The sequence below is a fragment of the Oncorhynchus clarkii genome, chromosome 22 (assembly GCF_045791955.1).
Source record: "Oncorhynchus clarkii lewisi isolate Uvic-CL-2024 chromosome 22, UVic_Ocla_1.0, whole genome shotgun sequence".
In the NCBI taxonomy this organism is placed as follows: domain Eukaryota; kingdom Metazoa; phylum Chordata; class Actinopteri; order Salmoniformes; family Salmonidae; genus Oncorhynchus; species Oncorhynchus clarkii.
The window spans coordinates 45,990,576-46,004,281 of NC_092168.1; the positions used below are offsets into that span (position 1 = coordinate 45,990,576).

At 45.8% G+C, this 13,706-nt stretch overlaps 2 protein-coding genes across 2 annotated transcripts; both read right to left on the minus strand.

The window, feature by feature from the left end:
- Positions 1-432: 432 nt before the first annotated feature.
- On the minus strand, positions 433-1,395 carry LOC139380705 (trace amine-associated receptor 13c-like). The gene has a single exon (XM_071123644.1). It carries the CDS (start codon positions 1,393-1,395, stop codon positions 433-435), a length of 963 nt encoding a protein of 320 aa, XP_070979745.1.
- Positions 1,396-8,903: 7,508 nt separating this feature from the next.
- On the minus strand, positions 8,904-9,863 carry LOC139380150 (trace amine-associated receptor 13c-like). Its single transcript, XM_071122594.1, has one exon. It carries the CDS (start codon positions 9,861-9,863, stop codon positions 8,904-8,906), a length of 960 nt encoding a protein of 319 aa, XP_070978695.1.
- Between the last annotated feature and the right edge of the window lie 3,843 nt (positions 9,864-13,706).

Consider the following 13,706-nt stretch of genomic DNA (forward strand, 5'->3'; position numbering starts at 1 on the left):
CTTTATCTGATATCATGCAGTATTTTACATTTCAACTTTACTACTCTTGATGAAGACATTGTGTCACAATTGAGCCACTAGAGGGAGATGTTAAACTACAAATAGAATGACTCATGACGTCCTCAAAATGTACTATTAGAATGCTCACTATTTATCATTGAATAACACGGAACAACCACAACCTGAGGTATTTGGAGTACACAATCCACAATGACAACATTGTCCTTTATAAGCTTATGCCTTCTTATGCCTTCTCCAAGTCATTCCATTCCAATCCAGACAAATCATTCTGTATCAACACTACATGCATCTATGATGACAACACTGAGATAAGTCAAGTCAGTGTATTGTTACATGAAACAATTACAACAATTGAAGAACAAAACTATATCAAACCTATCTTTGCCGAACTAGGGAATCATATTATAGGAACTATGAATGTCTTATCTTTAAAGTTAAAATAAGTTTAGTTGTCACTTTAAACCATGGATAAAGGAAAGCATAAATTATTGGATTAATTAAGGAATTAACAAATGCCAGAAAACTGATTAAATATGATAAGAAATTATCACTTAAAATGGAAAATGAATAGAAAACAAATAGTGTTGGAATCCAACAAATGAAATAGTTGAAAACAACAATAGATAGAGTTTTTGCTGCTTTTCTCTCAGACTTATTTGCCTGTACAGTTTTAACACCAGACACACTGGCAGCCTCTTTTGAAAATACCTTTCTGGACTGTGATCTGGCCACCACAAAGATTTTCATATAAAGTGTTATAATAACAGAGCACGGGACAACCATTGTAATAACAAGGTCAGTGAAATTAACCCAGATTGACCCTTCAAAAGTAGTACATTCTTTCAAACACCTACTTGGTACCTGTACATTGACAAAGTTTTTTACAATAGCAGCACGGTATATGATACAACAACACCAGGTAATGGAAATACAACACGTGATTCTTGTTATTGTTATTTTAGAGTGGTACAATAAGGGATCACACACAGCAACATAGCGGTCTATAGATATCAAGACCAAATTGCCCAGAGATAAAGAAGTACATACAGAAGCAATGTAGATCTGAAACACACAGAAATGTTCCCCAAAACCCCAGCATGATTCCATTATTGCTACAGTCATTACTGGTATCACAATCAATCCCACCAGGAGATCTGATGCAGAGAGAGAGACTATGAGCAGGTTGGTTGGAGTGTGGAGCTGCTTGAAGTGAGAGATGGAGATGATCACCAGTAGGTTCAAAAATACTGTAACTGCTGAAATCAATGAGAAGAAGATGTACAGTGTTATGTAGATAGATGTCGATAGAAAAGCCTTTATGCAAGAAGAGTTTCTGTCCTGAAAACAGTATTGAACATCTTCATGTTTCTCCATTTGTAATAAAAAGTAAAAATGCTGAGGTCCTGCTCCTGCTTGGTCCTGTGTGTGACCCTGTCAGGTCCGCCTTCTGACAAACTCTGAGCTCTGCCTCTCTATTTATCCCTGAGTTACGAACAGAAACTCCCCTCCCTGGAGTCTCTCTGCACACACACACACACACACACACACACACACACACACACACACACACACACACACACACACACACACACACACACACACACACACACACACCACCACCACAACCACCAACGAAACACACACAAATTAACAAATGGTTGGATAAACAAATAATTTGTGAAAGCATGATGTAACGTATGACAGGATTGGATGATGCTGTGACCACCTAGCCTGATGAGGGCATGGTCAGTGTGTAGGAAAGTTGACAATAGGAAGTTGATGAGATGCTAATAGCAAATGCAATCAAAATAGTGGCATTCGACAGGAACATTCCATAGACTATAAAAATGTCGATCTGAACTGAATTATTAATAAATCCCGTGTCTGAGCCGCTGAATTGCGACTCCACTTTGTCTCTATACTGACATGTTTCCTGTTTGTGTCACACCCTGATCTGTTTCATCTGTCAATGTGATTGTGTCCACCCACCTCTGGGTGTCGCCCTTCTTCCTCATTATCTCCTGTGTATTTATACCTGTGTTTTCTGTCTGTCTGTGCCAGTTCGTCTTGTTTGTTTAAATCAAATGTATTTATTTATATAGTCCTGCTTGAAGTGAGAGATGGAGATGATCACCAGTAGGTTCAACAATACTGTAACTGCTGAAATCAATGAGAAGAAGATGTACAGTGTTATGTAGATAGATGTCGATAGAAAAGCCTTTATGCAAGAAGAGTTTCTGTCCTGAAAACAGTATTGAACATCTTCATGTTTCTCCATTTGTAATAAAATGTAAAAATAGTGAGGTCCTGCTCCTGCTTGGTCCTGTGTGTGACCCTGTCAGGTCCACCTTCTGACAGACTCTTAGCTCTGCCTTTCTGTTTATCCCTGAGTTACTGATAGAAAGAAAAGGTACATTTTCTCCAATTCAAATCATATGAAACCACATTTTATTCTTTGCTGAACAGTGAATTGCGTACTTACAAGCCGTTAACCAACAATGAAGTTTTAAGAAAAAATAAGTGTTAAGTGAAAAATAGATAAGTAAAAAAATAACAGTAAGAAATAATTAAAGAGCAGCAGTAAAATAACAACAGCTAGGCTATATACAGGGGGTACCGGTACAGAGTCAATGTGGAGGCTATATACAGGGGGTACCGGTACAGAGTCAATGTGGAGGCTATATACAGGGAGTACCGGTACAGAGTCAATGTGGAGGCTATATACAGGGGATACCGGTACAGAGTCAATGTGGAGGCTATATACAGGGGATACCGGTACAGAGTCAATGTGGAGGCTATATACAGGGGGTACCGGTACAGAGTCAATGTGGAGGCTATATACAGGGGGTACCGGTACAGAGTCAATGTGGAGGCTATATACAGGGAGTACCGGTACAGAGTCAATGTGGAGGCTATATACAGGGGATACCGGTACAGAGTCAATGTGGAGGCTATATACAGGGGATACCGGTACAGAGTCAATGTGGAGGCTATATACAGGGGGTACCGGTACAGAGTCAATGTGGAGGCTATATACAGGGGGTACCGGTACAGAGTCAATGTGGAGGCTATATACAGGGGATACCGGTACAGAGTCAATGTGGAGGCTATATACAGGGGGTACCGGTACAGAGTCAATGTGGAGGCTATATACAGGGGATACCGGTACAGAGTCAATGTGGAGGCTATATACAGGGAGTACCGGTACAGAGTCAATGTGGAGGTTATATACAGGGGGTACCGGTACAGAGTCAATGTGGAGGCTATATACAGGGGATACCGGTCCAGAGTCAATGTGGAGGCTATATACAGGGGGTACCGGTACAGAGTCAATGCGGAGGCTATATATAAGGAGTACCGGCACAGAGTCAATGTGGAGGCTATATACAGGGGATACCGGTACAGAGTCAATGTGGAGGCTATATAAAGGGGGTACCGGTACAGAGTCAATGTGGAGGCTATATACAGGGTATTACGGTACAGAGTCAATGTGGAGGCTATATACAGGGGGTACCAGTACAGAGTCAATGTGGAGGCTATATACAGGGGATACCGGTCCAGAGTCAATGTGGAGGCTATATACAGGGGATACCGGTCCAGAGTCAATGTGGAGGCTATATACAGGGGGTACCGGTCCAGAGTCAATGTGGAGGCTATATACAGAGGATACCGGTCCAGAGTCAATGTGGAGGCTATATACAGGGGATACCGGTCCAGAGTCAATGTGGAGGCTATATACAGGGTATTACGGTACAGAGTCAATGTGGAGGCTATATACAGGGGGTACCGGTACAGAGTCAATGTGGAGGCTATATACAGGGGATACCGGTCCAGAGTCAATGTGGAGGCTATATACAGGGGGTACTGGTACAGAGTCAATGTGGAGGCTATATACAGGGGATACCGGTCCAGAGTCAATGTGGAGGCTATATACAGGGGGTACCGGTACAGAGTCAATGTGGAGGCTATATACAGGGAGTACCGGTACAGAGTCAATGTGGAGGCTATATACAGGGGATACCGGTCCAGAGTCAATGTGGAGGCTATATACAGGGTATTACGGTACAGAGTCAATGTGGAGGCTATATACAGGGGGTACCGGTCCAGAGTCAATGTGGAGGCTATATACAGGGTATTACGGTACAGAGTCAATGTGGAGGCTATATACAGGGGGTACCGGTACAGAGTCAATGTGGAGGCTATATACAGGGGATACCGGTCCGGAGTCAATGTGGAGGCTATATACAGGGGGTACCGGTACAGAGTCAATGTGGAGGCTATATTCAGGGAGTACCGGTACAGAGTCAATTTGGAGGCTATATACAGGGGGTACCGGTACAGAGTCAATGTGGAGACTATATACAGGGGGTACCGGTACAGAGTCAATGTGGAGGCTATATACAGGGGATACCGGTACAGAGTCAATGTGGAGGCTATATACAGGGGGTACCGGTACAGAGTCAATGTGGAGGCTATATACAGGGGATACCGGTACAGAGTCAATGTGGAGGCTATATACAGGGGGTACCGGTACAGAGTCAATGTGGAGGCTATATACAGGGGATACCGGTACAGAGTCAATGTGGAGGCTATATACAGGGGGTACCGGTACAGAGTCAATGTGGAGGCTATATACAGGGGGTACCGGTACAGAGTCAATGTGGAGGCTATATACAGGGGGTACCGGTACAGAGTCAATGTGGAGGCTATATACAGGGAGTACCGGTACAGAGTCAATGTGGAGGCTATATACAGGGGTACCGGTACAGAGTCAATGTGGAGGCTATATACAGGGGATACCGCTACAGAGTCAATGTGGAGGCTATATACAGGGGATACCGGTACAGAGTCAATGTGGAGGCTATATACAGGGGGTACCGGTACAGAGTCAATGTGGAGGCTATATACAGGGGGTACCGGTACAGAGTCAATGTGGAGGCTATATACAGGGGGTACCGGTACAGAGTCAATGTGGAGGCTATATACAGGGGGTACCGGTACAGAGTCAATGTGGAGGCTATATACAGGGGGTACCGGTACAGAGTCAATGTGGAGGCTATATACAGGGGGTACCGGTACAGAGTCAATGTGGAGGCTATATACAGGGGGTACCGGTACAGAGTCAATGTGGAGGCTATATACAGGGGGTACCGGCACAGAGTCAATGTGGAGGCTATATACAGGGTATTACGGTACAGAGTCAATGTGGAGGCTATATACAGGGGATACCGGTAAAGAGTCAATGTGGAGGCTATATACAGGGGATACCGGTACAGAGTCAATGTGGAGGCTATATACAGGGGGTACCGGTACAGAGTCAATGTGGAGGCTATATACAAGGGGTACCGGTACAGAGTCAATGTGGAGGCTATATACAGGGGGTACCGGTGCAGAGTCAATGTGGAGGCTATATACAGGGGATACCGGTACAGAGTCAATGTGGAGGCTATATACAGGGGATACCGGTACAGAGTCAATGTGGAGGCTATATACAGGGGATACCGGTACAGAGTCAATGTGGAGGCTATATACAGGGGGTACCGGTACAGAGTCAATGTGGAGGCTATATACAGGGGGTACCGGTACAGAGTCAATGTGGAGGCTATATACAGGGGGTACCGGTACAGAGTCAATGTGGAGGCTATATACAGGGGGTACCGGCACAGAGTCAATGTGGAGGCTATATACAGGGGGTACCGGTACAGATTCAATGTGGAGGCTATATACAGGGGGTACCGGTACAGAGTCAATGTGGAGGCTATATACAGGGGATACCGGTACAGAGTCAATGTGGAGGCTATATACAGGGGGTACCGGTACAGAGTCAATGTGGAGGCTATATACAGGGGATACCGGTACAGAGTCAATGTGGAGGCTATATACAGGGGGTACCGGTACAGAGTCAATGTGGAGGCTATATACAGGGGGTACCGGTACAGAGTCAATGTGGAGGCTATATACAGGGGGTACCGGTACAGAGTCAATGTGGAGGCTATATACAGGGAGTACCGGTACAGAGTCAATGTGGAGGCTATATACAGGGGTACCGGTACAGAGTCAATGTGGAGGCTATATACAGGGGATACCGCTACAGAGTCAAATGTGGAGGCTATATACAGGGGATACCGGTACAGAGTCAATGTGGAGGCTATATACAGGGGGTACCGGTAAAGAGTCAATGTGGAGGCTATATACAGGGGGTACCGGTACAGAGTCAATGTGGAGGCTATATACAGGGGGTACCGGTACAGAGTCAATGTGGAGGCTATATACAGGGGGTACCGGTACAGAGTCAATGTGGAGGCTATATACAGGGGGTACCGGTACAGAGTCAATGTGGAGGCTATATACAGGGGGTACCGGTACAGAGTCAATGTGGAGGCTATATACAGGGGGTACCGGTACAGAGTCAATGTGGAGGCTATATACAGGGGGTACCGGCACAGAGTCAATGTGGAGGCTATATACAGGGTATTACGGTACAGAGTCAATGTGGAGGCTATATACAGGGGATACCGGTAAAGAGTCAATGTGGAGGCTATATACAGGGGATACCGGTACAGAGTCAATGTGGAGGCTATATACAGGGGGTACCGGTACAGAGTCAATGTGGAGGCTATATACAAGGGGTACCGGTACAGAGTCAATGTGGAGGCTATATACAGGGGGTACCGGTGCAGAGTCAATGTGGAGGCTATATACAGGGGATACCGGTACAGAGTCAATGTGGAGGCTATATACAGGGGATACCGGTACAGAGTCAATGTGGAGGCTATATACAGGGGATACCGGTACAGAGTCAATGTGGAGGCTATATACAGGGGGTACCGGTACAGAGTCAATGTGGAGGCTATATACAGGGGGTACCGGTACAGAGTCAATGTGGAGGCTATATACAGGGGGTACCGGTACAGAGTCAATGTGGAGGCTATATACAGGGGGTACCGGCACAGAGTCAATGTGGAGGCTATATACAGGGGGTACCGGTACAGATTCAATGTGGAGGCTATATACAGGGGGTACCGGTACAGAGTCAATGTGGAGGCTATATACAGGGGGTACCGGTACAGAGTCAATGTGGAGGCTATATACAGGGGGTACCGGTACAGAGTCAATGTGGAGGCTATATACAGGGGATACCGGTACAGAGTCAATGTGGAGGCTATATACAGGGGGTACCGGTACAGAGTCAATGTGGAGGCTATATACAGGGGATACCGGTAAAGAGTCAATGTGGAGGCTATATACAGGGGATACCGGTACAGAGTCAATGTGGAGGCTATATACAGGGGGTACCGGTACAGAGTCAATGTGGAGGCTATATACAAGGGGTACCGGTACAGAGTCAATGTGGAGGCTATATACAGGGGGTACCGGTGCAGAGTCAATGTGGAGGCTATATACAGGGGATACCGGTACAGAGTCAATGTGGAGGCTATATACAGGGGATACCGGTACAGAGTCAATGTGGAGGCTATATACAGGGGATACCGGTACAGAGTCAATGTGGAGGCTATATACAGGGTATTACGGTACAGAGTCAATGTGGAGGCTGTATACAGGGGGTACCGGTACAGAGTCAATGTGGAGGCTATATACAGGGTATTACGGTACAGAGTCAATGTGGAGGCTATATACAGGGGGTACCGGTACAGAGTCAATGTGGAGGCTATATACAGGGGATACCGGTCCAGAGTCAATGTGGAGGCTATATACAGGGGGTACCGGTACACAGTCAATGTGGAGGCTATATACAGGGAGTACCGGTACAGAGTCAATGTGGAGGCTATATACAGGGGATACCGGTCCAGAGTCAATGTGGAGCCTATATACAGGGTATTACGGTACAGAGTCAATGTGGATGCTATATACAGGGGGTACCGGTCCAGAGTCAATGTGGAGGCTATATACAGGGTATTACGGTACAGAGTCAATGTGGAGGCTATATACAGGGGGTACCGGTACAGAGTCAATGTGGAGGCAATATCCAGGGGATACCGGTCCAGAGTCAATGTGGAGGCTATATACAGGGGGTACCGGTACAGAGTCAATGTGGAGGCTATATACAGGGAGTACCGGTACAGAGTTAATGTGGAGGCTATATACAGGGGGTACCGGTATAGAGTCAATGTGGAGACTATATACAGGGGGTACCGGTACAGAGTCAATGTGGAGGCTATATACAGGGGGTACCGGTACAGAGTCAATGTGGAGACTATATACAGGGGATACCGGTCCAGAGTCAATGTGGAGGCTATATACAGGGTATTACGGTACAGAGTCAATGTGGAGGCTATATACAGGGGGTACCGGTACAGAGTCAATGTGGAGGCTATATACAGGGGATACCGGTCCAGAGTCAATGTGGAGGCTATATACAGGGGGTACCGGTACAGAGTCAATGTGGAGGCTATATACAGGGAGTACCGGTACAGAGTCAATGTGGAGGCTATATACAGGGGATACCGGTCCAGAGTCAATGTGGAGGCTATATACAGGGTATTACGGTACAGAGTCAATGTGGAGGCTATATACAGGGGGTACCGGTCCAGAGTCAATGTGGAGGCTATATACAGGGTATTACGGTACAGAGTCAATGTGGAGGCTATATACAGGGGGTACCGGTACAGAGTCAATGTGGAGGCTATATGCAGGGGATACCGGTCCAGAGTCAATGTGGAGGCTTTATAAGCTTATGCCTTCTTATGCCTTCTCCAAGTCATTCCATTCCAATCCAGGCAAATCATTCTTTATCAACACCACATGTACCTATGATGACAACAGTGAGATGAGTCATGTCAGTGTATTGTTACGTGAAATAATTACAACACCTGTTGAACAAAACTATATCAAACCTATGTTTGCAGAACTAGGGAATCATATTATTGGAAAAATGAACGTCTTAATATAAGTTTAGCTGTCACTTTAAACCATGGATAAAGGAAAGCATAAATGATTGGATTAATTAAGGAATTAACAAATGACAGAAAACGGATGAAATATGATAATAAATTATCAATTAAAACAGAAAAGAAAAAGAAAACAAATAGAGATGGAATCCAACAAATGAGATAGTTGAAAACAACAATAGCTAGAGTTTTCGTTGCTTTTCTCTCAGACTTATTTGCCTGTACAGTTTTAACACCAGACACTCTAGCAGCCTCTTTTGAAAATACCTTTCTGGCCTGTGATCTGGCCACCACAAAGATTTTCAAATAAAGTGTTATAATAACAGAGCACGGGACAACCATTGTAATTACAAGGTCAGTGATATTAACCCAGATTGACCCTTCAACAGTAGTACATTCTTTCAAACACCTACTTGGTACCTGTACATTTACAAAATATTGTATATTAGCAGCACGGTATATGATACAACAACACCAGGTAATGGATATACAATGCGTGATTCTTGATGTTGTTATTTTAGAGTGGTACAATAAGGGATCACACACAGCAACATAGCGGTCAATAGATATAATTACCAAATTGCCCAGAGACAAAGAAGTACATAAAGAAACAAAGTAGGCATGAAACACACAGAAATATTCCCCAAAACCCCAGCATGGTTCCATTGTTGCTACAGTCATTACTGGTATCACAATCAGTCCCACCAGGAGATCTGACACAGCCAGAGAGAGGATGAGCAGGTTGGTTGTAGTGTGGAGCTGCTTGAAATGAGAGATGGAGATGATCACCAGTAGATTCAAAAATACTGTAACTGCCGAAATAAATGAGAAGAAGATGTACAGTGTTATGTAGATAGATGTCGATAGCAAAGCCTTTTTGCAAGAAGAGTTTCTGTCTCGAAAACAGTATTGAACATCTTCATGTGTCTCCATTTGTATTGAAAAGTAAAAATGCTGAGGTCCTGCTCCTGCTTGGTCCTGTGTGTGACCCTGTCAGGTCCACCTTCTGAGAAACTCTGAGCTCTGCCTCTATATTTATACCTGAGTTACTGACAGAAACTCCCCTCCCTGGAGTCTCTCTGCACACACACACACACACACACACACACACACACACACACACATCACCACAACCACCAACAAAACATACACAAGTGAACAAATGGTTGGATTAACAAATCATTTGTGAAAGCATGATGTAATGTATGACAGGATTGGATGTTTCTGTCCCCACCTAGCCTGTCCTTCAGCCTGACTGATCATTAGAGATGAGAGAAAAGGTGCATTTACTTAACAGAGCATTTTAATGGGGAAAAAATAGCATGGGTGATGTTTTGGTCACTCAAAGGCTTTTTACTTTGGAAACTGTGTAAAACTAAATGTTTGGGTCGATGTCAGAGCTCAGTTTGGACCATAATCCACAAACTCAGGAAACATGATGGCACGCCACAAGTCAATTGGTCAGTGTGTAGAAAAGTTGACAGTAGTGAAGTTGATGAGATAGCATACATTTATGGTGTACATGCTAATAGCAAATGCAATCAAAATAGTGGCATTCCATAGGAAGATTCCATAGACTACAAAAATATAAATCTGAACTGAATCATTAATAAATCCTGTGTCTGAGCCGCTGAATTGCGATTCCACTTTGTCTCTATACTGACATGTTTCCTGTTTGTGTCACACCCTGATCTGTTTCACCTGTCTTTGTGATTGTGTCCACCCCCCTCCAGGTGTCACCCTTCTTCCTCATTATCCCCTGTGTATTTGTACCTGTGTTTCCTCTCTGTCTGTGCCATTTTGTCTTGTTTGTTTCCGCACTTTGGCAACGGAGAGTGCGTGGAGCCCAGAAGCATTATTCGACATGTTCTTGCACGGCGTCTCTGAGGAGGTTGAGGACGAGCTTGCGGCTCAGGAGATACCCACAGATCTTGGCTCCCTCATCGCTTTGACCATCCACATCAATGGGCGATTGCTGGAATGACAAATGAGCAGGGAATTCGATGTCACTCACTCGTCCAGAAATTCCACCTCGCCTTCGAGCCATCCTGGAAGTCCCCGACAGTCCCGTGGCCGAGAGCACCCAACGATTCCGGACCTTCCTCAAGAGTCACCGAAAAGGGCAGAGGCACTGTTTCCCGACACCATGCAACTAGGCAGAGCTGGGCTGTCACCAGCAGAACGGCAACACAGGATCAGGACAAGGAGCTGTCTGTATTGCGGGACTTTTGGTCATTTTATATTATAGTGCCCGGTACAGGGCCAGGCTCTCCAGGGAGTGAGTACTCTGGTGGGCCATATGGAGAACTTTTCTGCTTGTCATTCTGCTGTGGGGGTACCAGTCCAAATCTCTCTGGGTTCTCATTGACTCAGGTGCCGATGAGAGCTTTCTGGACGCCACACTGGCTTCCGAGCTGAACATCCCCACTCAGCCCCTCTCCATTCCCATGGATGTTAGAGTGCTGGACGTGCCGGGTCTCCAATTACACCACTCCCATCAAACTACATGTGTCATGGAATCACAGCGAGACCATTCAGTTCCTGCTCATCAAATCCCCCCAGATTCCTATGGTGTTGGGATTCTTCTGTCTCCAACGACACATTCCACTCATCAACTGTTCTATGGGTGCTGTCATGGGCTGGAGTCTGTTCTTCCATGCCCATTGTCTGAAGTCGGCGCAACCTCCATTCCCGCGGAGTACCATGATCTTCCGGGAGGTGTCCAGCAAGGCCACTTCACTTCTACAGCACCGTCCCTATGACTGCGGTGTTGACTTTCTCCCTGGCACCACGCCGCCCCGGGGACGTCTGTACTCGCTGTCGGAACCAGAGACCAAGGCAATTGAGGACCTCCTCCTCTCCCACTGGCGCAGGGTTCTTCTTTGTGTAGAAGAAGGACAAGAACCTGCAGCAGTGCATTGACTACCGGGGACTCAGTGATATCCCTGTGAAGAACCGTTATCCGCTACCATTCATTTCCTCAGCCTTTGAGCTGCTCCAGGTGGCCACTGTCTTCTCCAAGCTGGATCTACGAAATGCCTACCAAGTCAAATTTATTGGTCACATACACATGCTGAGCAGATGTTTATGAAAGTGTAGAGAAATGCTTGTGCTTCTAGTTCTGACTATGCAGTAATATATAACAAATATTCTAACAAATTAACAACTACCTGATACACACAAATGTAAAGGGATTAATAAGAGTATGTACATATAAATATATGGATGAGCGATGGCCGTGCGCATAGGCAAGATGCAGTATATGGTATAGAATACTATCTATCCTACACAACTCATCTCATATGTTTATGTTAACATTTTGGAAGTGCCGTTATTTAAAGTGACTAGTGATACCTTTGTTAGTGATGGCTGTTTAACAGTCTGATGGCCTCCAGATAGAAGCTGTTTTTCAGTCTCTCTGTCCCAGCTTTGATGCACCTGTACTGACCTCGCCTTCTGGATGATAGTGGGGTGAACAGGCAGTGGCTCGGATGGTGATTGACCTTGATGATCTTTTTGGACTTCTTGTGACATCGGGTGCTGTAGGTTTCCTAGAGGGCAGGTAGTTTGCCCCTGGTGATGCGTTGTGCAGACCGCACTACAATCTGGAGAGCCTTGCAGTTGAGAGCACTGCAGTTGCCGTAGCAGGCAGTGATACAGCCCAACAGGATGCTCACGATTGTGCATCTGTAAAGTTTGAGTGTGTTAGATGACTAGCCAAATTTGCAGCCACCACGTTGTTTTGGGTCGGCCTCTGGGATAAGATCGCATGTCCAGAGTGGAGGTCCGAACAAAGGATCTGTTTTGGGAAAGACGTATTCCTGGTCATAATGATGTTAAGTTGACATCGCTTTTATTTCCAATTGTTCTTCCCGGCTGTATGTAATAACACTTGAGATTTTCTGGGCTAACAATGTAAGAAACAACACATTAAAAAACAAATAACTGCATAGTTTTCTCAGGACCTGAAGCGAGGCGACCTTCTCTGTCGGCGCCATTGTTTAAATCATCAAGGACAAGACCCTGCGGCCTGCTGCGGATACGAGGGGGATGAGTGAAGACCACCTTCAACACAGCCAGCACCACTATTCATATCTTTTCATGCCATTTGGTCTCGCAAATGCCAGTGCTGTGTTCCAGGCTCTGGTGAACGATGTTTTCTGCGACATGCTGAACCGCTTCATATTCGTCTACATTGATGACATCCCCGTCTTCTCCCGCTCCCCCGAGGAACACGTGCTCCGTGTCTTACAGGTTCTCCAGTGCCTTCTGGAGAGCTAGTTGTTTGTCAAAGAGAGAAAAGTTCCATTGCTCCACCATTCCTTTACTGGGCTACATCATCTCTGTTGGGAGTGTCCAGATGAACCCTGAGACGGTGAAAGCGGTGGTGGATTTGCCTCAGCCTACGTCCAGGGTGAAGCTGCAACACATCCTGAAGTCGCCAACTTTTATCTCCTCTTTATCCGGGGTAACAGCACCCTGGCCTCCCCCTCTCTGCCCTCACCTCTACCAAGATACCGTTCACATTATCCATGGCCACTGACCGGGTGTTCCAGGACCTTAAAAACTTCTTCACGACGACTCTGATCCTGGTTCATCCGTACCCTTCTCGTCAGTTCGTGGTGGAGGCCAATGCTTCAGATGTAGGAGTGTGGGTTCTGTCCCAACATTCTGCCCGGGACCTTAAGCTGCATCCCTGTACCTTCTTCTCCCACCGCCTCAACTCCACATTTATTTTCGAAGCTCTGTTTTTCCTGTAATTTACTCCTCCCTTGT

Excerpts from the sequence above, each read along its gene's own strand:
- LOC139380705 (XM_071123644.1), bottom strand. The coding sequence starts at position 1,395 with ATGGAGAAACATGAAGATGTTCAATACTGTTTTCAGGACAGAAACTCT.
- LOC139380150 (XM_071122594.1), bottom strand. The coding sequence starts at position 9,863 with ATGGAGACACATGAAGATGTTCAATACTGTTTTCGAGACAGAAACTCT.